The sequence below is a fragment of the Daktulosphaira vitifoliae genome, unplaced genomic scaffold (assembly GCF_025091365.1).
Source record: "Daktulosphaira vitifoliae isolate Bord-2020 unplaced genomic scaffold, ASM2509136v1 Scaffold_2, whole genome shotgun sequence".
In the NCBI taxonomy this organism is placed as follows: Eukaryota; Metazoa; Arthropoda; class Insecta; order Hemiptera; family Phylloxeridae; genus Daktulosphaira; species Daktulosphaira vitifoliae.
The window spans coordinates 20,599,648-20,626,138 of record NW_026099573.1 but is presented as its reverse complement, the minus strand read 5'-3'; the positions used below and the strand labels follow the sequence as shown (position 1 = coordinate 20,626,138).

Genomic DNA, 26,491 nt, shown 5'->3' with positions numbered 1-26,491 from the left:
AGCTGAAGGCTATACCAAAGATCGATTTTGAGAAGTGTTTCAAGGATTGGAAGAAGCGTTGGCACAAGCGCATAATATCTATGAATTTTTTGAGGGAGACAACATTAATGTAGATAAATAAATAAATATTTTTTTCAAAAAACGAAAATTCCCGTTATTTTTTTTAATACACCTCGTATATATTGAAAAATATATCGAAAATTTCAAAATAAATGAATTCTATTATAATACTATTGATTTTGAATTTTTCTAATTATTTATAATCTATCTGTAATCGCTTCACAAGAATTGCCACTAACGCGTTAAAAAGTTAGTTTTACTTTTTGAATTAACTAGTCAGTTTTATTTTTATTACTTTGCTGGTAACTGTAGTTTTTTAACGGGTTTATTTATTATTTAGTAACTATGGCTAATAGATTATTTAGTATTGTGCTGAAATAAAATACATTTTTTCCAAGAAATTTAGAATAATGGGAAAATATGGATTGTACCCCGTGTAAGTATTGCACTAATGATAGAATTAACTACAAAAAAATTATAATTTAATTTATATAAATATATACATTTTTTTGAGGTTGTTTTGCGAATAAATGCTGTGTAAAAGAATGAGTGAGAAGACCAAACTTTGCGGAAGGCCATCTTAGAGAGGTTTCATTTGACTTACGCCATTAAGACTAACTTTGAATTTCTCATCAATGTCCGTTCAATTAGAGTTTGGTCGTTTTATATTTTATGATTTTTGATAGTTTGAATGGAAGTTCTCTCTTCCTGAATCTAGTGAAAAGTTTACTAGATATTTTCTTCGCTTGGAACTCATTTTTAAATGTTTAGTGCAAGCACATGTTCACAGCAGTTCCTACTATTTATGAAATATGTCTATTCCACTGGTAGAGCTTTTTCTAAAAATAGCTAAATTTGTTTCAACAACATCCTTTTGCACAATTTGTAAATTACTTACAGGAGTAATATAGGCCAGAAGTTTTTGACATTGTCACCTGATTGGTTGGGTTTCAGAATAGTAATGACTTTTGCTTTGCACCAGAGTTTCGAGACGGCGCCTTTGTTACTGACGTTTTGTCATTCCTTTGGTTTTTGTATGTTTGGTTGTAACATGTGTATATTATATCATATTATGTATACCGTACTTCTATAGGTCTCTAGGTGCTAACAATAACGCATGTTATTATCATGATATTAGTGTTGCGCAGCTCATTTTTCCACAGCAATATTTATGTTAATTTTCCGCTAATTGGTTTTGATCGATCTGCCTGAATATGTATTTACATAATTTGGATAAAAGAAATTGTACAAAATTTTAAATCTATTCATATAAATATTGACTTAACTAAACTATAAGTAGTATGGTTTTATAGTGGTTAATAATTATACCTATTAAAATCTATGACGCATAAAAATAAATCACTTTTATTGAATACAATAGATTAAATTAATTAAAAGTTAGAATTTGTAGAATGTTTTGTGTTCTTTATTATTCTATTATTTATTATTAGAAAACACAAATTAACACATTATTTAATTATTAACATTTCTTTATTTAGGCATGATACACACGTTAGAACACTCGAACATTGAATTATTTTTTCTTATCAACAATTACAAGTATTACAACGTATCATTCAATTAGTAGTGATACCAACATAAAACATCACAGAATGTATAACAAAAGTTATGTTATATATTTTTACATAGGTTTAATTAGAACAATTTTTTCAAAAAAATTTGGTACTATAAAAAGTACTATTGTGATTATAATACTGTTGGCGTAGTTTTGTCATAATTATTACTATTAAATAATATCGTAACAATCAGATGTTTATTGGCGAAAAAAATTAACTTTCTGTCACTAATTTATTGTCAACTAATAAAAATATTAATAAAATTGTTATATGATATCATATTATATTATATTATTTGAACTATATAATTAATTCAAGAACTGTTTTTAAATATTTTAACTTGCGCATTAAATGAAGCATTAATGCAAAAAATTCAACTTAGAGATTATGACGTGTTTGAATTTAGGCTTTACTCTTCTTATAATTACTTTTCTCAGAATATCAATAATTTAGATTGAATCGGAGCTTGTTAGAAAAATGATATGTTTATTATCATCGAAGGTCTAAAGAGAGAGAATTTTATTTTTGATTTTCTGAAAAGTGAGAAAAAGTATGTTACTGCTTTAAATGTTGCGCATATACAATATATACATATAAATATATTATTTTTATTTATGATACTATACAATAACTAACATAATAAATAAATATGAGCAGCAAGGATGATACATGAATATGAAACAGGATAGTAAAAAATGTTTACATTAACACAATTTATCAGTAATAAAACTATTCCTGGGCTTAAATTTAAGCTATGATGTAAACTCGATGTGAAAGCATATTCAACGAGATTAATTATGTCATCACTCGATAGATAAAATGATAAGTGATGTATTGATATTTACTTATAAAGCAAAAGGTTTATTTGTATCTTTGGCTTATTTTGTAGTAAATCAACCTACAGTCTCTTTATATTATTTTGTTCATCACAAAATATTTTACGAAAATTTGATTTTAATGTACAATTGAACTTGTCGTCTTAAAGATGAAAGAAACCCGTGACAACCTCTAAATTATTCAGGGATCCGAAAAATAAAATAATAAAAAATTCAAGGTTTTGGTGTTATTGAGTTAAACAAGTTATAAAATCCCAAAACGAGAATAAACGGTATAGTAATACTGGTGTGTTATTTAAAATTTCGACACAGAACGACCAATAACTTTTAAGGCCTATATTATAATTAAATATAAACTCTTTATTTGAAACATATATATTATACATGGAATTATAGATAAATGCATACACAAAAAGTTACTGACGTGTTAATAAAACATAGGGAAAGGTTCAATCAACATAGAGGTGGTGATACAGAAGCAATCAATTGAAACTTTTTACTAGCAAATAAAGTATTCAACTTTTCAGTTCAGTATAAAAATTTCAAACAAAAACTTTTAATTCTGATTTTCAAAATAGTTTTCATCTGTATAAAAAATATACTTTAACACATTTATCTATAATAATATGATTATATGAGACGATTCTGTTATTATGAGCAGTACAGTTAGTCTCTAACAAATTTTTGAGAATTTTGTTGAATTTTTTAGTTGTCTATATATTTTTTATTTATCCGACTTTAAATATGTATTAGAGTCATATTTTATAAAGGTATTCATTTATTTAAAAAAATATTAGCCAATAAAATCTTTGAGCTAATTTTTCAGGAGTTATCAAATTAAAATACAAACTTAAGTTGAGGCGTTGGTATAGTTATTTAATTATTTAATCAGGTAATTTCAGTCGCGCTCTTTCAGACATAAAATTATTCATATATTTTTAAATAATGGCTTGAAAGGTGTTATAGACCATTAATTTTCTTAATTAGCTAATTTTTTAACATTAAGGACGGTTAAATGCGAATGTTAGCTTTAAAAAAAATAAAGCAGACACTTTTAGACGACTAATGCGATATAACCAGAAATATTTTATGAATGATGAATTGAGAAAAATATTTAGCTATAAATTGTTAAATAATTTTTCTTATTTGGATAACTCTCTAATGCATTAAATAGTTATACATGTTTAGAAGGCATAAATGATATACACGGTAAAAGTTTACACTGAGAATACAAATAATTAAATTGCTTTTATAAGTAATTGAGTAGATGATAATAAGTAAACTAACCTATATTCCATATAATTTTATTATTATAATAAATACACTGAAATGTTGTTAAGTAAATGTGGTCTTTTAGTAAGTTCCCTAGAGACGATGAACACAAAACAATGGATCGAATATTTCAAACTACATATTGGGGTCATCTTACAATATTAAACCGTTTGTCTAGTGGATAAATGTATAACAGTATAATGTTACAATACCGTTTTGATTTTGCAAACTTTAATCCGTGGTCGTGATGTTATTAGTATCTAATGGTTTTGCAACAAAAAAATGTTTTATATTATGTAAATAATTCAGATGAACCCATAGCGCTACAAATAATACCACCAACATTCAGTGATTGTTGTCGTGGTTAGTATCTAGATAAAGCAAGTTATTCTATACATAGTATCATGAATTAGTTAGTTGGCCAACTAAAATGAGATATTTACATTGACAAGGATTTACATTATTCCACCGAAAAAATTATAAAACCTTTTTTTTTAGTCGTAAATTATAGAATCATTAATTTTTTTTTATTAATATTATGGGGTTCAACTCCAGCATTAATATATGTATTGTATACTAATGCAGTTATATTTTTATGAAATTATAGAAAGGCTTTTTTATGAAGTCACAGTAATTAAAAATAATAATATCTTAAATGGAATATCTAGTAAAATTTTAAGTAATAAACCACTCTAGTATTATGCTATAATAATAACTTAACTAAAATTATAATTTTACTTTTTTATATATAATACAAAAAAATACGTTTAATGGTTAATTAAAAATAATAGATTATCTAAGGTCATTTAATTATGATAAATCTAATGGATTTGACGAAGGGTTCAATTTGTGTGGATGATCTACGATGGCAATACATCTAGATTTATTATGACGGATAGGAATTATGTCAGAAAAAGACAGAAGATTTAACCAAATTAATCATCACTGTATTCACCTAAATAAATATATATGTTATATAATTTAAAGTTGATGGGTATAAGATGTAAAATAAACATGTCAGAAGTTATACAAAATAGATGATATCATTAAAACAGTGAATGGATGGAAAACTATTAACTGTGTCTCATCGCACGGTAATTAAAACAAGCATATTTTATACTTGAAACGTGTTTAACTTAAAAAAGTGAAAGAAACTTAACTGTATATACAAAACATAACTCTAAAGCTCGTTTTCTACAATTTACTATGTGTTCTTTTCAAGCGAGAAAAAAAGCTATATAAATACAATGTATAAAATTCTACAGTATATAAATGAAAGCTAGTCTCTAAGTGAAGTATTTTACATGAAAATTAGTCACAAGTATGTTTTCACTATTTAAATATTAAATTTTAGGAGTTCGCTATTATTTTAGAATTTTAATAAATCTCCGAATATATAAATAAAAAATATTATTTACAAAAACTCCGGTAAAGAAAGTAAACGTCGAAAATGTTTAATAAATTCATTAAGTAACTTCCATGGTATGTATGGAGCTTGACATAATTTTTTTATTTAAACGTTAATTATTTGAAAATTTAAAAATAAAAAAATAATTGAATTAACCTAGATATTTAAGATATTTTACTGAGGTAAAGCTCCCAGCTTTTAAAAATCATATTAAAATCTTTTTTTTTTTTCAAATTTTTTACAATGTTCCAAAAACCTGAATATTTTAAACTTACATCAAATTAAAGTCAACACGATGCACTTCGTGCACGAATGAAAAAAAAGAAAAATAATTAAAAATGTCGAATTCTATGAGTTGTTGGGTATTAAAGCCAAAAATTGTATTATTGTAAGAATTGTTGATCCTATAGTTTTTTGTATAGCAATAGATATTCGTATAATTAATAAATTATTTAAAATTGAAGCTTGTTTAATGTAATATATTATTAAAAAGAAAAACTTTCCAGAGACTTATTACCAGTAATCGAAATAGTAAAATCAAAAATCATGTAATTTATGTTGAATTTTTTAATATTTGCATAAATGCGTATCAAAATGTCTTAGGACATTAGGATAGTGATTTTTAATCATTTTAAGCTATAAACAATAATAATCTAAAAAGAAGTTTCAATTCCACTACGCCATTATTGACTGCATTAAACTTTATTTTTCTTTCTGTACATTTTTAAGAAAATATTCTTGTCGCGCTATTTTAAAACGTATTATTTAGTTAAAATGAAATAAACACATGTTTCTTTGAATAAATAGTAAGTTTTAAGGGTTTTTTTATTTATCATTTGGTTATTTGTTTATCTTGCACGCAATATTGGAGTATTAGTACCAAATTATACAAATATGTAACACAAGACAATCTCAATTAAATATTTTCAATAGCACTTGGAATTTTTGATAACATTTTTATATAGCTTTGTCTTGAAATATAATTGAAATCGAATACGGTAAATGGATTTCATGACAAGCTTGTACTTAGTGTTTTAGAAACCTGTTTTTAATACCCTGAGTAAAACAAATCCGCTTGTTTTCCATTTAAAACTTTTATGCTTTCACGTTCAAAATATTATACAGATAATTGAATTCCATTGTTCATAGAAAAATTTGTCAAGTATTTTCATTGTTCCTTCAGTATTATTGTCTCTTTATTATTCATTGATTTCTCGTTATTAATAATATTTAAGAATAAAAATTTAAACGCTTTAACTATACAGAGTGCTTTGAACAAATGACAATGGTCATAACTTTCGATCAAATTATCATTTTCTTGACTTTTTTAAATAATTATTATATTATTAAACTGCGTTTAACGCATATTTTTTTTACTAATTATTATTAAATTTAAAAATATTTTTATTTTTTTTTTATATTAAAAAGGAAAACATTTCTTAGCCATTTTATTGTAAAAAAATTTTAATAAATCAATATCAATTTTAGAACTAGTTACTCATTGAGGTATAAAAATTTTAATACATAGAATGGGTTTACAACGCAGGTGAAGTATATGTAGCCAGTATAAGAAGCAAATACCCGCATTACATACTCAATATATTAAAATACTTGTAACTGTAACGAGTACATTCCTTAAAATTATTATCGACCCATTAAATTTTTTTCTAAGAAAAAGACTAATAAATGTCTTATTTTGAAATAAAAAAAATAATAAATTTTAAAAATTGTATTTTTTTCCTAATTATGGTTAAATAATAAAAAACTCAGCACAGTGGGGTCGTAGCATAGTTGGGTCCAGTATAGATGATATCTGACTGTGATTAAAATCACTATCATAAAAAATGCTTCGATGCAAATCTGTAGATAGTGTTTAATTTATAAAAAAAAAATTTGTTAAAATACCATATTTTTGAATACGGTAGCCATTTGCGCATAGAAGATAAGTCGTCGGGACAAATTTTTTTTTTTTATTCTATAGTACACAAAATAAGCTTTAATTTGATATATGTTTAAAGGACGCAGTATTTCCGGAACATGTTCAAAAATTAAGTTTAAAAAGTTAGTTTTTGTAAAAAAGTTGCTATTTTAAATCTCCCCCAATGAGCAGGTTAAGTGTTAGATTTTAAAAAAAATGATATTAAATGAAAGGGAAATATCTAAGGTTTTAGTATAAAAAAAAATTATGTTGATTTGTTGATTTTTCAAAAAGTTATGGAAGTTTTAAGAAAAAAAAGTGAAAAAATTTCGAAAATTAGCGATTTTTAAATTTGTAATTTTTTTGCATATTTCCCCCGTTTGCGGGGAACGAGGGAATTTTTTTCAATTTTTAAGGGTAATGTCTCCAACTAGATACGATTTGTGATCTTTTGACGTATTTTTGAAAGAAATCGGTCCAGTGAGAGCTGAGAAAAAGTGGTAACAGACATAAAAAAAAAAACACATCATAGTAAAATTAATACCTTCTCCGCTTCGCATCGAAGCTAAAATATGTTGATGCTTTATCAACATACTTGCATAACATATTATTATGTTTTAAATGTAGTCTAAGAAATCTATAATTATATAAAAAAAAATTCAACAACATGATAATTATATTCAAAAGGTTGACACACTCAGCATAGTAAAATAAATATAAATAAATTATAAAAGGGGATTTAGGTGAAATCAAAAATATTATTATTTTACTGTTGTTTTTTTTCTTCTAGAATAAATAAAGTCTAAGACGAAGAAATTATACAAAGACATTATTTTAATGTCATAACCTGCTTTATAATTTCAGTCAATGTAGTGTCATTAAATATAAAAGCGGATATTACCGAAAAATCATTATTACACACCCAAAGAAAAACCTCAATCAAAATTGAAAGAGAAATTTTATCAAGGGTTTATGATAATGTTTTATTAATACGAACAAAATAACTATTCTTATAAATAATTATTGTTCAAGACAAGAAAAAAAAAAATATATTGATAAATATATCATTGATTCAATAGTAATGATATATTTATCAAATTGAACAATGAATTTATTATATAGATCGAGGTTTTTCTCTGGGTGCATAATCGATACAATAATTTTTAAAATTGGTTCACAATACACTTTGTTTTTCATATCAATGAAAACATTTCTCGTTGAAAACGCAGTCTTGAAACTTTTTTATTTATTATAATTATTACATTAATGCTGAGTTTACTTTTTGTGAAACTCTATTGTGCTTCTTATTTTTAATAACAAAAATACTGTTAATATTAATGTTTTTTTTCATATTTTCTTATTTTTTAAATTAATTTTTGTTTACGACAAGATATATTTGTAGGTTGTTTCTATGAGCGGATAAAAAATAGTATTGAAGGTTTAAACAAATCGGACTTATTATTTTTCCCAAGGGTCGTAAAATGTTATTTTCTATATAGGTTCGTTACCGCACAGTACAAGGATGTCATACTATTCATGTTCTCGGTAACAAGATGTTTGCAAAATCCTTCATTCATCAATCAAATTTGAAAAAAATTAAATCTCCTAGTAAGAGTATAAATAAAAACATAAAATATAATAAGTATAATCATATATATATGTATGTGTGAGCGTGTGTGTGTACAGAGTGGAATAGATCTAACTAACAACTCTCATAACTATTGATACAATTAATAATTCTCTGTAATTTAAAAAATGTACAACTTATTTTTTTTTACTTTTTCAACATTTCAAAAAAACAGTTTTAGGGAGTTTTTGACAAACGTATTAATAAGTTGGTAATAACTTTTGAGTTAGTATTTCAGAAGTTAAGAAAATTGTTATACCCTGTAGGAGTGAGACCAATCAATGACTAGTGATAAAAATAATAATATTCGCTTTTCAACTTCAGCCATAACTATAAATTTTAATAAAATCTTAAATGCTGGTCCAAAAATTGTAATCGACCAGAATTTTTTTAAATTAGAACATTATCTAATAAATAATCTAGATTATTATGTATATTTGAAAAAATAAAGTTGATATCCTTATATGGTAAAAAGGAAGGACATAAAAATGACTTCATGATTAATAAATTGATAAAGACATGTAAATAAAAAGAACAAAAAAAAAATTCGCTATTTATTTTTATTGTCGATTAATTAAGTAATTCACAATAAAAAAGTCATCCTGGATTTTTATTTAAAAATAGTTTATTTATTTAAAATTATTCAGAAACTATTAACAGATTTAAAGTTTTCATTTATTTTTTATCTTTAGTTAAAAAGAGTGATTAAAACGTATAATTAAAAACGCCTCTGTCTTTTTTAGGTTTTAGTATTAAAAAAATCGACTTTTAATAACAAATTCATATAATCAATTCTATATCATATTATTTTGAGGATTGGATTTAAAATTGTAAAGTTAGGAACTTTTTGATACCCGATATCAAAGTTCTTAATTAATTTTTTAATCTTTAATCAGTAATTTTTAATTTTATTAAAAAAAAAATAATGTTTTGATGTTGATTTTATTGAATGATTTATTTGTAGTAACTTTTACAAGTAAAACATACATTTCTGGAAATGGTACAATTGTAATGGGTGCCAACAAAACTCAACTTGAGCACAATCAATCGGTTATTTACACTACCGTTCCTTACGCATCAGCGCTTATTTAATAGTATTATACTATTATTTAATCGAATTTTCACAAGAAACATTATATCAATTAATATTAAGCTCATTAATTACATCACACGCATCCTTATGTCTTGTATTGTGAGAAATGCCTTTGCACAGGAGTTTACGACAAAGACATCTTTTTGTATCAACCCAAATTTCACTTATTTTATTACTTTCAATTATTTGCCGGACATTCTATAAAACGTTTATCTCGTTTCTCATGATAATTGTTGTATATTGTAATGCTACTAATTTCACTGACGAATGGATGATATTGTTAAAAAGAACATTTTGTTTTTATAGTTGCAGTACACGTTTTGGTTTCTGTTTCTTTACTCTATTTGAAATTCTTTATTGTAAACAAGTCATGAGTCAGTCGTAACATTTTAAGATGTCGGTTTGGCGCCGACAAAATACTTAATGGAAGCCTTTTTTTCACCCTTTTCTTTTCTCATATTCGAAATAAAACAAACATCTCTGTCAGTTGACCATTAAGTACGCTGGACTTCAAATTTCATTGTAGTGTAGTGTTTGTACGTCGTTTTGGGGGTCGGTTTTTGTTACAAATTGAATGAGAGAAGTACTTAGTACATACTATAAAAATTAATTACATAAAATCGTGTATACAAGTAATTTTTGAGGTTATTTTATACTCTCCAATTATTCTTTAGTTAACCTTGTACACAGAAAGGAAATAACTGGGTTTCGACGAGTAGCAAAAACTTTATCTGTAGTTTAAACAAACCTTAAACAAATATTCACACAGTTAATTTTAAAATAAACTGATAGAAGAATTTAGAAAATGTTCTACAGATTAATAATAATTATACCACTAATTTTCATTAAATAGTCTATCACCAATTTTTTTTTTTTTTTTTTTGAAACTCTATTTTAAGCCCATTAGTAGTGGCTTTCGCCAAAGGTAGAGGTTTCTTAATCATTGATACTCTGGGACAGTTGTTTAGTCAGTCGCCAGGAGAGAGGGATGGCACCTCCAATTTCCGAACTGATCTCTCGCTCTGCAAATGAAACTGAGTGTCATACCTGAGGCAGTTGCGTCAAACATTGTTGCGTTACTGACTCGGCCACACTGTCCCACTCATTATCATTTTATAAAATATTATTTTAATGAATCGATAAAAGTATAGAAAATAGTTGCAAGAACCACATGCAGTGCAATATTAATGTACATTTTCTTTTAATTTTTGAGTATAATTCATAATATATTGTAACTAATGGCCATGGCAGCCAAAACTTTAAATTAATAAACAAAACTAGTATTGTTAAAAATTGCAGTGCAATTGTTATACAAACATTAAAGAAAACAAAAAAGAAGTAGGAAATTATGTTCTATAAAAAATATAACATTAAACTAATATAATGTCGGTTATTACAACTTCCATTTAAGAATTAATATTTAACTATTGCATTCTGAAACATTTCTTTTAAAAAGTTTACTAAAATGTGTACTCAATTTCACATTGAAAATATTTTATTCAGAGAACTAAATTTTTTTATCGCTTTTAAAAACAAAAACTTTTTTTTAATGACACGATTTAGATTAGACACGTCGGTTACTGCAATTGATATTGTTTTTTAACATATACAAGCGTCTCTAATTAAACTGACAATGTTTGTAACTTTTAATCCAATTATCATTTCGTTAAATTTTTTTTTATAATTATTGAATTCATAAACTACGTTTAACGCATATTTTTAATTATTTATCACTAGATAAAAAAAACATTTTTTATCGTTTCAAAAATTCAAAATAGACATTGTTCTGCCATTTTCTTAAAAAATTTTGATTGGTCAATATAACTTTTAGAAAAATACACTATGAGTTTTAAGCATTTAAAAATATAAAGTGAATATGGAATACTGGTTGAGTATACGTACGCCTGTAGAAGCTGCACCCATCCACACTATTACCCACTTTATGTATTAAAAAGCTTGTAATTCTATTGAGTACTTATCCTAAAATTGTTATCGATCCGTTAAATTTTTTTGAAGAAATGTTTAAAATATATCTAATTTGAAAAAAAAACTAAAAGTATAGTATTTTTTCCTCCTTATTGATAAATAACAAAAAATAAGATTTGAATCAAACGTTGTCAGTTAGATCTAAAACACTTATATAAATTGTTCAAATAATATATATCACACAACTATCGTATCATCTATTTTAACAGAATATTTTTTGAATATTATAATGATATTATAATTATATTATATTAGAATATCCGTTTTTTTTCGAACTATAAAAAAAAACTTGCAAAATTCGGTTTTTATAATAATTAGACAATAAATCATAATTAATTTTTAGTGTTTAATTTAGTAATAACTGTATGTTATAGAGATTGTCATTTTATGTTTTAAGTTTGAAAAATAGCGTGGTTTATGTTGAGGTTTTTAACGAAAAAGAAAACTACATTATCAGCATATTAATTAGATGTTGTTCATTATGTTGATATATTTCGATTGTGTGAATACTTAAAATATAACTTTATGCTTAAAGTATTTATTTGTAAAGTTTTTTTTAATTAGAATTAGGATACAAAAACATAATTTAACCAAAAAAAGTTTGTCTTAAAAAGCGAAAAGTTTTAATGAAACCAGATAACTGAAAATCCTTTGAACAACAAAAGAATTCAGTAATAAGGATGTATTTTTAATGGGAAATTGGTACGGTAGAATAGTTAATACAAATAGCTAGAACAGCAAGTCTATAAATAAATTAGCCTTTCATTAAGATACAATGTGACGTTTGATCGAAACGAATGGTAAAAAAGGTTTAAAATATGGAAATAAACCCATTTGCTATTGTCTTTTTTGTTGAATCATTCATAACACCATAAAATGTAACATGAAAATAATACACTTAGTACTTTTCAAAACATTAGTGAGTTAGCATTGTATTAAATGTAGGTTAGTAACATTGGACGCAAATTTGAAATTAAAATAAATTTGCTAATGATAATTTCACAAATATAAACATTCTAACATATACAGGGTGATTTTTTTTATCATAACCCACTCAATTACTTACAGAATAATAATAATTAAATTTTTTTTTTTTATTACTATCTTTAGTTACACATTATTCTTGAATTATTAACTATGTAATAAATTGAATTTTTAATTCAATAATAAATGGCATTTGAATTTTTAATAAAACTTAATTTGTTTATTAGATATAAACATTTAAAGTTTCAAATTTTTGAGTTAATATACATGTATAATACGCTAGGGACTACAAATACAGTTAGCTAATTGATTTTTTATGACATCGATATTAGCAGGTACACAGTATTGTTATTATCAATGATAGTAAGGTACATTGTTGTGAGTTTTTAAATACACTAACTGACGATACAAAAAGTATATCTATTGATAGTCATAATTGATAATAAACAATCCGTGACTGTGATAGCAATATCATAAAAAACCAATTAGCTACCTGTATTTGTAATCCCTTGTGTATTATACCTATACAGGGTGTTCAGTAAGTCAGGAAACGGGTTTCTATTGTTCTTATTGTTTTTAACAATGAGAACAATAGAAACCCGTTTCCTGACTTACTGAACACCCTGTATATGTATAATACACAAGGGATTACAAATACAGGTAGCTAATTGGTTTTTTATGACATCGATATTAGCAGGTACACAGCATTGTTATTATCAATGATAGTAAGGTACATTGTTGTGAGTTTATAAATACACTAACTGACAATACAAAAAGTATATCTATTGATAGTCATAATTGATAATAAACAATCCGTGACTGTGATAGCAATATCATAAAAAACCAATTAGCTACCTGTATTTGTAATCCCTTGTGTATTATACCTATATATTAACTCAAAAATTTGAAACTTTAAATGTTTATATCTAATAAACAAATTAAGTTTTATTAAAAATTCAAATGCCATTTACTATTGAATTAAATACTCAAACATTTTTTTAAATTAAAAATATGTGTTACCATTAAAAAAAACAAAGTTGACACCCTTACCAGGCATAAGGGATGTACTTAAAAAGTATTACATAGTTAATAATTCAAGAATAATGTGTAACTAAAGATAGTAATAAAAAAAAAATTTTTAATTATTATTATTCTGTAAGTAATTGAGTGGGTTATGATAAAAAAATCACTCTGTATATAATTTTCGTTTGTAATTGCATTTATTTAAAATACAAATACTGTTTATTTCGAGTAAGAATATAATTTCACTTCATTTACTAATGTTAGCTGCTTTTTCAAAAGAATAAATCTTTTTTCCCATAATTTACTACAAGACGAGGGCTAAATGTAATGCTTTTACAGCACGTTATTTCGTCGATTTCATCAATTTGACGACCCATTGAACAAATAGTTCCACCTGAAGACGATCTTTTAAGATGTAAAACAAAGCTTTCTAAATATAAAATTTTCTCAGCTACGCAACGAAACTTGAACAAAAACAATAAGTTATACTGTCACACTGCTAAAATATACAGTTCAGTAGTCGAATGAGTTTTTGTCTGCGTCCGTGTAAAATAAAAGAAAACCCGTCAGATAAATTTAAGGTCATTCACTTTGAAATGTTATTAATTCACATTTTTTGTAAAGACAAGGTTTGACAATTTGTGGGTGACACGTTTTGAAATCTATTATTTTTCAAGACTTTAAAACTTTTTATCGACGTGAGAAAACTCAGTGAAGCTTATAAAGTAAATGTCACCATTGTATTGTGTCTATCTTTGCTTAGAAGTTAGGATAGGTCGACTCGTTTTGTTTTACTTTTCTAAAGTTCTTATAAGATTGGTTGTCCTATTAATGAAAATATATACTGACAGTGTTGACGTTTCATCGTTTTTTTTATTTGACATAACTAAGAAAACTCGCTGAAAGCTCGGTACACCTCGTGTAAACAATTATTCCTCTGAGACTTCATTTTTATTAAAGAAAAAATGTATTTTATTGAATAGCATTCACTGCTAACCTTAATATAGAATACCGTGTTAAACAAGCTTAAGTACTTAACAACTTTGAAGTGCCTCAAGAAAACAGTGGCTTATTTTCACATCAGCCTTTTGTCGAACGTTTTTTATGCATTCTTTTAAAAGAAAATTGTCAAAATCTCATGAAAGGCAATAGTAATTTTTTTTTTAAGTAAATCCAACTAACCGTGAATTGGTACCGTCAAAGCAGGTGAATCGAGTACTGAAAACTTTTTGTTCATTTGTCTGTAAGGTTTATCTAACGATATGATTTTTAAAGCATCGTTTTTAATAAAATGGCCTACTTAATTTCAGCCCTAAAAATTAAAAATAATGTTTATAGTTCAAAGTAGATTACTACATCAGAAATAAATTATTAATTGTTAGTTTACACTAATAGAATTAATTATTTATTTCTAATTATTAAATTTTACTTTCTGTTGACGCTAATTATAAACTTATTGATGTGATCTTGTGTTTAGAACCTCGAGAAAGTGTTCAGAGGCTTTTCACAGCCTTTGTTTTGTCACCATAATGTACATAATTACCACTGCTCTTGGAGACTGAACAACGTCACGTCATTAAAATTTCGTACCTGCAATTCACAAGGTATCTCGTAACGAGTATCATAATTTATATTTTAGAACGGTATCGGTGTTTATAAAAAACATTAAAATCTAATACCAAGAATTTTGGAGAACAAATATAGTAATACTTAAGTGATGACATATCCAGGTGTCCCGAGAAAGTGCTCACAGCTCAATAAAATTATTAGTAAAATTATATTATAACTGTTCATGATTCTTATGAGCTGCTTGCACTAAAATATTAATTTTCATCTTCATAATACAAGGCATGTTTTTGATTTTAGAGTATGACCACCTGGTAATCAAGTAGGCTCATCATAATTATTTTACTTGTAGACTCTAGATAACTAAATCCGGTTTATGTTATATTCAAATAAAATAAAATAAAATAAATAGAAAGAATATTATTTGTATCTCTTTTAGCTTCGATGCGTAACTGAGAAGATATTAATTTTACTGTTAGGTTTTTTTTTATTAAATATACTGAATCGCTCGTTTTTACCAGATAAAAATTTGTACTGACAGATAATGAGTTTGCATTTCATTAAATTTATACAGCCTTTTTTTTTACGGTGAATTATAATTAAATAGCTGGAAAATTGTTTATTTTAAATTCGTATTTTTATACACGATTTAATTAATTTTGAACTCTATATATATTTATTTATAACTTTATTATTAATTAAAACAGTTTGCAACGATATTGGGTAATATAAAGTCTTATCACACAGATAATTTATTTTACTGACTGTGTCATCATTAAAATGTTAAATACGACATGTCTTAATTAAAAAAACCTGAAATATTCATAAATACAATTACTGGTCCGAAGATTTTCATATTTTTGCTATAGATGTTTTCTTATTTAAACTTTTGTTGATACATAACTTTAGTTATTTTTCCATATACAATAAAATCAATATATTATATCTAAGACATATGTTGCAGTTTTATAGGCCCAATTTTGATTTGTGTTAATCGTTTATTTATAAATTCGGCTGTATTGGCTTTTTATAACAAAATATCTTATGAAAAAATGTATATAATAATTATTAATTAAAAAAAAAAAAACCATGTAGAATATAAATTTTACCACAAATTGTGTATTGAATTAAAAACAAAAATTACACGTAACATGGTGTAACTATGTTTTTTATGCTTATAAACTGATAGCCATAAACCATTTATACTGAAATTGGTCGAAAAATAAAAATATATACTGTTCACAAATAGTACAAGTTTAAGGCACCTAGGGGTGTTATTATTTATTATATTCATACAACAATACATAACAAAAAATGTATATGCATGATTTTTTGATTATTTTAAGTCACTTTTATAATACTTCTTTTAATAAAATGTCATCGAATATTACATTGAAGTCTGAACTGTTTCCTTTTTTTTTTTATAGTACCCCATATTTTGAATTAATTTAATCGACAAGCGTTGAATTTGGTCAATTTAATTAAGTTTTGATCTAGATTTTTCGTCGTAAAATTAAATTATTTCATTTCTACAAGCAAATCATTAAGACGAGAAGTGCAAGAATCGGAATTGATTTTGTATTTCAAATGTTTAATGAAACATTTTCTTGAATTAACGTTTTCACTTCAGCTAAAATACTAATTGCATCATTCTATTTGTTAATTAACCAAGCAGTCCAATTTGAATAAATCAATTCGAGTGCCCCAGTAATGTAATAAATTTAATGAATATTTTTTACCAGAATTTTCAAAGATACTCGTATGAATATTTTTGATTGGAACTTGACAAATGTTAATGAAAATAATATGTAGAAATATGATGCAAAGTTCAATTGTATTATGCCAAATCTTATGTAATATTATTTTGTTTATTTGGCATATGACCCTTGAACATTATTACTTTATCGATTGTATATAATACATACATAGATATTAATTATTAACTTACTTAACAAATATGTAATTACTTGAGATTCAATTTAATATATAAAATCGTATATTTTTTTTATAAAAATTCAATAGTTACGTATAAATATTGCACATTTCACTTTATATTTTTACAGCAGGCTGTAATGTCACTATTCTCGTTTCCCTTTGTTAGACGTTTTTGCAGATCGATACGAGGCGATAGGATAATATATATATAAGTTACCAAGACGCTATGTCCTTCCTTCTGCAAATGAAAACAAGGTTGAAGAAAAATATGCCAAAAAGTTTCATTTCATTGCCAAAACCTAGAGGACCGATTCAGACGCATGACTGAGTAGACCCTTTTTGCCAACATTTAAAAAAATAATCTTTATGGTTTATTGATATCCCGTTCAACCAACAGGTTATAAAAAAGGAGATCAAGTAAATGAAAATAAAAAAGCCATCGAAAATACGTATTCGCTTTCCTATTGTCCGTGATGATATTACAGTTTTTAAAAGCTTTTCAATGTCAAGGAAGGAGAACTATATATATTTATCATCCATACATCTGTTTTTTCCCGACCGTAACATTATTATGATTCTAAACAGTAGGTACTTAGTAATAAAAACGCTTGTAATTCTTTGGTTGTTTTAGATTCGTCTTTGATTTCCAAACATTGTTATGGTCACTACGGCGAATGCTTATAACTTATATAAAATATATTTTCCTTTACTTGGAGTAACATTTTCACGAGAAACTTATAATATACTCGCATAGGAAACGCTTCCGAGGTTATGTTCATTATATTTCGCCCTACTTTATTACTCTGTATATTCGTATAAGACGTTTTAACTCTTAGGTGAGGATAATGAATAAATAGAAAATCTTGAGACGTGACTTACACGCTAATGAAAGGAAGTCCTTAAGTTTCTCTTTTGATCAAATTATAGAACTTCTTACAATTATTCAAATAGAGGGATTCGAACATATATATTTACTTTGGTTAAAGTAGTTAATTCAGGCAAATAAAATTTATAGATACGTAGGTACCAAGAATTTTCTCCGTAGCGCTAATATTTATAGATTTTCCATTTTATGATCTAAAACTTGCAAGAAATATTATTATATATAAGTATTTATTAAAACGTTCACGGTCACTTCTACACATTCTTATTTCCAACGTTTTTTTTTTTTACAATCACTATGTAGAAATCTATCAAAAATCATACTTCAATTACCCGTAAACTATATTGATTACTATCAAATGATTAAAATTTTACTTAATAATATTTTTTAGTGTATTTGTTGAAAATACCGAGGTGGTGGTGGTGGTTAAATTTGTATTATTCAAATATTTCACAGACTTCATCACTTAATTATTGTCAACAAATATTACGTTTTTTTTAAATTCTAGTAAACATTTTACTAGTGCTGTAGATTGATATGGCTTCAATAATTATAGATATTTAAGTGTTCAAAGTTTAACCACCATCCCAAGTTGGCCATTTGACGGTACTTCATCAATCTACAAAAAATTTTCCAAAAATAATAATAAATAAGTCATTTTTAATATTTAATTATTGTTACTTTAATAGTAAAAGAAAATATAAAGGATATTTAGAATGTAAGGAAACCACTAAATTGTTATGAGCAACAACAACAATGATAAACCTTTCCTTACTTATTATATGTCTGTATATGTTATCTTTTCAGTTTTGAAAGTTACTTTCAAAAACTATTATTTACATAATTATTTTTAAATCCGATAGATTTTCAACGACGATTTTTTTAAATAAGTTGTACATTTTATGCTTAGACGATTTTATGAAAAAATAAATATTTTCTAAATAATAACTAGATGCAAAAACTATAATGACCTATTATACAGACATAAAAAAAAAGTTTCATTTCATTGCCAAAACCTAGAGGACCGATTGGCAATTAGTTATTTTGCTCAGAGTATTTTAAAACTAACTTACTCGATTAAAATGTCTTGGACGTTTTATAACATTGTAGTTCAATACTTAATAATGATTTAGCCTAATAGAAGTCATGTCACGGTCTATAGTAACACTATTTAATATTTAACTAAAGACCTTTTGGTTAAAGTTGAGGATTGGACCTAAAGACGTCAGCAGCAAAAACTAAAACCTCATCTTTAGTTGACCTAACAAAACCATTTTCTATAACTGGTACTGACTATTTACATTCTATTGAATTTGAAAGGTACCTATTGTGCGCGATACTCTTGAGTAAGTAAACTGTTATTGCGTTTTCTTCGTGCTTTCTGGTTTTTAGTTTTTATTCTGACTAACACAATAGACATAAAAATCAAGAACTCACTTTTTTTTATACTGTAAACAAAGCTGTATTCAATGTGAGTTAATCAACTTTAGATATGTAAGGTACACCAGTAGATTAATACACTCGTAATTTCTTTTGAGTTAAAATTAAATTTATTTTTCCAAGAATCTTTAAAATATGTTTTTAAAAAATATGATTATACCTATGGTTAAGTTAAGTCGCCTAAAAAAATGTAAATGTAAATTTAAATATACATATATATGTATGATTATTTATCAAACGTAAACAATTAAAGTTACGTTTTTTATTATTAACGTGGTAGTAAACAATTTTATTTTTTATACTTTTCATTATACTTATCATTTTTTTGCGTTGTAACAAATTATTTGTTTGTTTGATGTTTTTAGGTTTAAAATTTTATTTGTGGTCTGTGGTTTAAATATTTTTTTAGTCTTTAATGTATGTTTTTTTAGTATACTATCAATGTTTGTATTTTAATACTTTATTATTTTTATGAAGACATAAATCATAATAATAAAAATAAAACAAATCTGTTGAAGATGTTTATTGTACAGAATATAGTCGGCCATTGTTAAGTTTAAAGTCGTTTTGTTATAAAATAAATTTTAATATACTGAAATGTAAACACTAATATTTAAAAGCTTGCATAAATTTTTGAAACTGCAAGTATGAAAAAACATAAGAAGTAATAATAAAATAATTAGTGTTATATTTATAGTTGATTATTTTGACTGTATAAGCTGTAAAATTGTGCTTGTAGCTCAATTATAACTTTATAAGAATTTCTATAGATATAACTTCTAGTGTTTTATTCTTTCTTAAAACACTACATCTTTTCTTTTTAGTATTTCTAAAGTTATTAATTAAAGTATATGTTTAGCGTTGATAATGTTCTCGAAATACATATCAGCGATTTGTTAGTAATTTTTTTTGTAGTTTTTTGAGTTAATTATTTTTTAGTTTTAAATTAGTATTTTGAATATAGTTTTAGTTTAAAATTATATTAGCCACAAGTGATTAATTTTTAATATATGTTTTTTATCGATGTGATGATTAATTTATATAGTAAATTGGATGATTTAAATTTTTATGAATTTTAATATTTTTTTTTATAAAAGAACCTCAAAAAGTGATGTATAAAATATTTTACTTCTTGAAACATATTTTTTATTTATGATGATAACCATTTTTCAAATTTAATAATATACTTTATATAAATATAATATTACTACTAAAATTTAGAATCTAAATTGTAATTCAAATATTTACAAACATGATTATTTAGTCGAGTAGAATGATCAAATATATAATTTATTGTTATATAGTAATTGTTACTTAGATTTTCCTAATTAATTTTTTAAATAACATACCTATGTAAATGATTTTTTTTATTCCAAACATCGAAAATGATTTTTCTGTATAATAATACGGATGGCCAAGCTCATTAATAAGTAAACACTATTAATTATACTATATGTAGAGGATAAGTTACATTATATAATGTAATGTTTAGATTAAGTATTTCTTATGCATCGATAAAAATATAAAATATATTAAGTGAATTTGTCATTTTATAGCATTTTAAAAAGTAAAATTTTCATGATATTATAAAATTTTAAATAAAGATTTTCGAAAATTACCGAAAACACTTAGCCATAAGTGTTATTTATATCCATTAGCTATAAAAATATTTGGAATATTCAAAGTATTTATATTAACATTTCCTCTTATTCGTTTCATCGGAATAGATTTTCTAACAAAAAAGTGACTAATAAAAATAATCAATTTTTGTACGTGAAATCATTCACTTCGAAGTTATAAAATAATAAATAAAATAAACATAGGTCTAATAGTAAAATTTTAATTTATGAATCTTTTTAAAATTATCAAAATTTATACTTTATTAATGTAAAACACATCTGAATATTTTCGTTATTTATTGAAAATATTATCATCAATATAATTTAGATAAAGTTTTCAGGTTGTATTTTGTATCAAGATAGATATTTTATATCAGAACTGGCCAATTATTTTCTGGTGAAACGTCTTGGAATATCCATACAAAAATATACAAAATTATTATATTTTACTACTATATGTTTGTGTATGACCTCCGGAACTTTGTTCATTGGTCTAAAAAGGAAGGATATAAAAATGGGGTGCGATTCAATTTCGTTACACGATATCCTATGTTTCATATGAGAGTTTTACTCGGTGGAAGTTGTTAAAAATAATGCTCGAACGTCAAGCGTACGGCAGAATAGTATAATATTAATCATTTTTCGTTTGGGCTTTTTAAATGCCACAACAAAGATAAAATTCAGAGAGTGTATTTCCTTCCTAGTGCTGTTATTGAAGCATAAAGCAGATTTCTGGTCGGAGAAACTGAAAAACTTGTTTTTTTTTTAGCCACATCAAGGATCATAGCCCTTAGTTAGACTAAATAATCTCCCCAAAGATGGAGGTTTCGAAACCATTGATACCCCGAGACGGTTTGGTTAGTCCGTCGCCGGAGAGAGCGATGGAGACTTACCAAACTGATCTGTCGCTTGGCAAATGAAACTTGAAGAAGTACGCGTCAAGCATTGCCGCATTACTGACTCTGCCATGTCGTCCCTTGAACTATTAACTCACAGGTGGCTAAACTATATTATTTAATTTCATTTTAAAACATTAACTATTAATTGCATAGCTATATTCTGTATGTTGACATTATTTTTTAATTAAACGTTTATAATTCACAAGATTATGTAGAGTGTTCAATTAGTAAGGAAACGCGTTTCTATTTGTAACAATTTACTAGTTTTCTTACTTACTGAACACTCTGTATATTATTCTAAAAAATAATATTTATCAAAATAAAAAAAAAAGATTGTTAATTAAGAATTCTTTCGAAAAGAAAAACAAATATAAATATACAATTTAATGTGAACACAGCGAAATGTTACTGTTATCCAATAGACCCGGTCTGTATAGAATTATGAAATATGAATAATATACTGATTAAATATAATTGTGCTCTATTCGTTATTAAATTATGAAGGGTAATTAATTATTGACGTATGGGTCTTTCAAACAACATCGTAAAACGGCAGAACGTGTTTCCGGTGCTGCTATACCTCCTACCTAAGTTATCCTAATCCTAACAGGGTTTATGCTAATAATATGAAACATTATGTCAGTTACACGCAAAATGATAAATGATGTGACCATAACAACTTAGGTTTTCATACAGTGAATAAGCGCAATAATAATTGGTCTATAATTAGCAACAATAAATACCCAAACAAAACATCGAGTCTTGTTCTTATTAATGAATTTATGACTCCAAAGACGTCATGATAAAGTTTTTTTTTTAACAAATAGTACAAGCACGTCTTCTATAAATGATAACTTAATAGGAAAATTAAAAACATTAACTTTACGCCTTCCAATGTAAGTGCAATAATGATTTTTTACCTATTTCAATCTGCACGACTGTAATTATTTATTTATCTTAAACATTCTTTGTGAAAGGTATTGCTTGTTTTAGAGTGCAAAGAAAAATTTACATGAACTATACAGAGTGATCAGTAAGTAAGGAAATAGGTCGATTGTTACAAAGAATAAGAACAATAGAATACGGTTTCCTTATTTAATAAAATCCTATATATAGTTATTTATATGATTTAGATCTATGGTATATTTTATTCGAGAAGAAACAATTTTTTTTTCATCTTATTTCTAATTTCTTAAAAACGTTTTTAAATAATTAAGAATCATTTCATAATTAATTGAACTTAATAATTATTATAAACTCATGGTCATGTTTACAAACTATAACATGTACAGTTTTTAATATTAAATAAAGTTTATACAAAAAAAAAACTAAGTGGTTATGCCAGTTTCATCACATGCTATTATTTAGTATAGTTCACAAAACTCATTGCTATGATGTTCATTCACATGGGAATGAATTTCACACGCGTTTCACCAGCTTGAGAAGTCATAGAAATTTTACTAATGAAAAAATAAAAAAACAAATACATGCGATAAAATTCTTGTTCTTAATAAAAACATTCAAACAAAAATGTTATTTCCTCTTAGTTTTAGGTTTTAGAATTTTACGCAATTGCTGTTCAAAATTTTTCATTTGGTAACAGTTGTAATCAAAATTTTTAAGTATTTTTCTAAAATTGACGTCCAGTTTTTGGATAATCTACAAAATATAATAACTTGATGAGTATTTTTTATATTCTCGGCATTATATGTTAAAGATTTAATTTTTAATTTTTTTGTAACATATTCATTTAAAGAATGTTATAAAAATTCATCTAATGTGCAAATAATTAAATTTAATTAAGATTGTAGAATTTTTGACAGATATCAAAATGGAAGTTGACAGATATTACTACCTTTTTGTTGTCTCTTTCGACCATAGTGACGGTCTAAAAACAAAAAGTCCTATACACATAAGATGAAATTCATTAGGATGGTTAACATATGATTGTCATGGGTACGATGAGCGTTTAATTAAATCTCATTATATACACTGGTACCCCGTTAACGAGCGATGTGTCATTTTAATTATAGTAATAGAAACTTTTCCTAAATATCATATCTAAAGGAAGAGTTCATAAAATTCTACCAAGTATAAAAAATGACTTTCAGAATAAAATTACTATTTTTCAATGAGAAAGTGTGCATTATAAATTACATATTATTTACACTTGATGTTAAAAACACTTCAATTAAACCTCCGACATCGTATGCTTAAAACTTTACTCATTAATAACAAACACACAAACTCAAATATGAAACTACTAATGTATAAATCCTTCATCAAACGCATTGGACTTATAGCCTACAAATATGAGTAAATACCAAAAAATCAAATTCAAATGGATTACATTAATAAAATTAACAAACTCGATGCCTTGCGTATAAAATTCCACTCTCTAAATTGACCTGCAAATTAAAACTGTGAAAGATGAAGCAATAAAATTAAAAAAAAAAATTCCACACTCAACTAGCTTTTTACTTGAATTAGCTAATAAAAAGTCATTAAACTAATGTTATTTCTGGTAATTCTTCGAGATGCTTAAAGCGCAAATAGTGTAGATATATTACACTAAGTTTAGAAAAAAAAAAAATAATATTCACATAGAAATGTCATGAATGAGTGGCTTCTTTTGTCAAGTATTCATGTCATATTATTCTAGCTAATACTCATATTTTACCTATTCGGAACAGATTGTATACATTAATGGAGAATGAAAACGTTGAAAAAATATAAATAAAATAAAAACTATGTGCACGTATACTGTATACATGAATAAAAATTTGATTTATCATTTTTTTTTTCAAAATCATTAATATCATACGACATGTTTATTTACAGTTCCCCGACATTTGGCGGATCATCAAAACCCGGACACGCGGCCAGCGCTGATGATGTATCAGCTTCGGGTAGCCATCTCGGACACCATGGCCATCATGGTGGTACCGCGACCAGTGCCACTGATCATTTGCTCCACAAGGACATAGCGGCGGTGGCCCAAGGAGGATGGAATGTTACCAAGTCGTTGATGAATGTAAAATCTGAAGACGACCACGTGAGTCTGTCCCGAGCATGCATACGAACACCAGGGTGGAAAAAGGTAAACTCGATGTAATATGGTCCCACAAAAAAAAAAAAAAAAAACCCTGAAATCTTCTTTTCAGTTGATTATAATATCGTCAAGTGAGCGGACCACGTTAGGTAAAAATTGGAACATATTAATTCCCTTTTTCCGCCTAAATCACCAAATCGCAACTATACATTGTTCTTACTTATTCTTTGTATTCTATAATTAAGTTAATTATAGCTTTGACATATACACTTACACGCTGTAGATGCAAATCTTAGCTTATTAGAATCGAAAATTCAATTAATATACAAATCAAATTTTTAATATTACTGTACAACTGATTTTTAATGCACAAAAAGTAGTTATAACTATAATTTAACGCTAATTTATTTAAGCTTTTCTTTGGACTTCATTATTATTACTTATTGCTCTAGTAGATAAGATAAACTTTTAACGTCAATGTCTAATAAGGAAAGTTATTCTGATTTATTAGTTTTGAACTCTATTTCAAATTGTTTAAATAATTAAAAAATATGTTTTTTCGTTGAAAAAAATCGTAAACAAACCTAGTTTACCATTAAAATGTTGGGTTATGAATATGTAAGTGATTAAGGCTCCCGGACACACGGTGAGATGTCTTACCGTCTCACGCAAGTGTTGTCCGGCCACGGCTGCTTCAACGAATACCTTCACGGTATTCGGAGGGCAGCCGCGCCGACGTGCGACCATTGCCAGGATCGCCCGGGAGAGGCAGACAACGCTCTGCACACCCTCTTCCGGTGCGAGGCGTGGGCCCAGGAACGGGACTTGCTGGAGTCCCGTCTGGGGTCCACGATCCGCGTCGGGTCCTTGGTGGACCTGATGTTGGGAAGCCGGGAGGCGTGGAGGCTCGTCCAGGCGTTCGCGGAATCCGTCCTGAAAAGGAAGGAGGAAGCCGAACGCCTGAGGCAGCGGCAGCCGCGCCGCCCGGTACAGGAGGACCTAAGGCGCTGGTTTAGGCCGGCGCCTTAGGTATAAGTGCGTTTATGTTTATATGTTTGTGAGTTATTTTATGCCCCCTTCGCAAAGTCCTGCCCCCACCTCCACGTTGTGCAACCCGGGCAACGGATCCCGACTTTTGGGATCCGGCTAACGGGGGAGGCCACACCACGTTGTGAATCAGCTCTTGATTAATTTCGGGCTGATTCACAACGTGGTGGTGTGAGTTTTAGAGACGGCGTGGGCCGCCCTGAGGCAATACCTAACGGTAGTTCCGGGGCGGTCCGCATGTAGGCCGGTCGTGTTAAAAAAAAAAA

General features: G+C 26.6%; 1 protein-coding gene across 2 annotated transcripts in view; it reads left to right on the top strand.

Moving 5' to 3' along the window:
* Positions 1 to 26,491, top strand: part of LOC126899667 (synaptotagmin-7) — a 91,488-nt gene that overhangs the window by 26,103 nt on the left and 38,894 nt on the right. The window contains exon 2 of one of the 2 annotated variants that reach the window (XM_050674751.1): positions 24,968 to 25,181. In XM_050674751.1, coding sequence (XP_050530708.1) covers positions 24,968 to 25,181 — 214 coding nt within the window. Of the gene's footprint in view, positions 1 to 24,967; positions 25,227 to 26,491 lie in introns of both variants that reach the window. The other variant, XM_050674750.1, reaches the window with a different exon arrangement.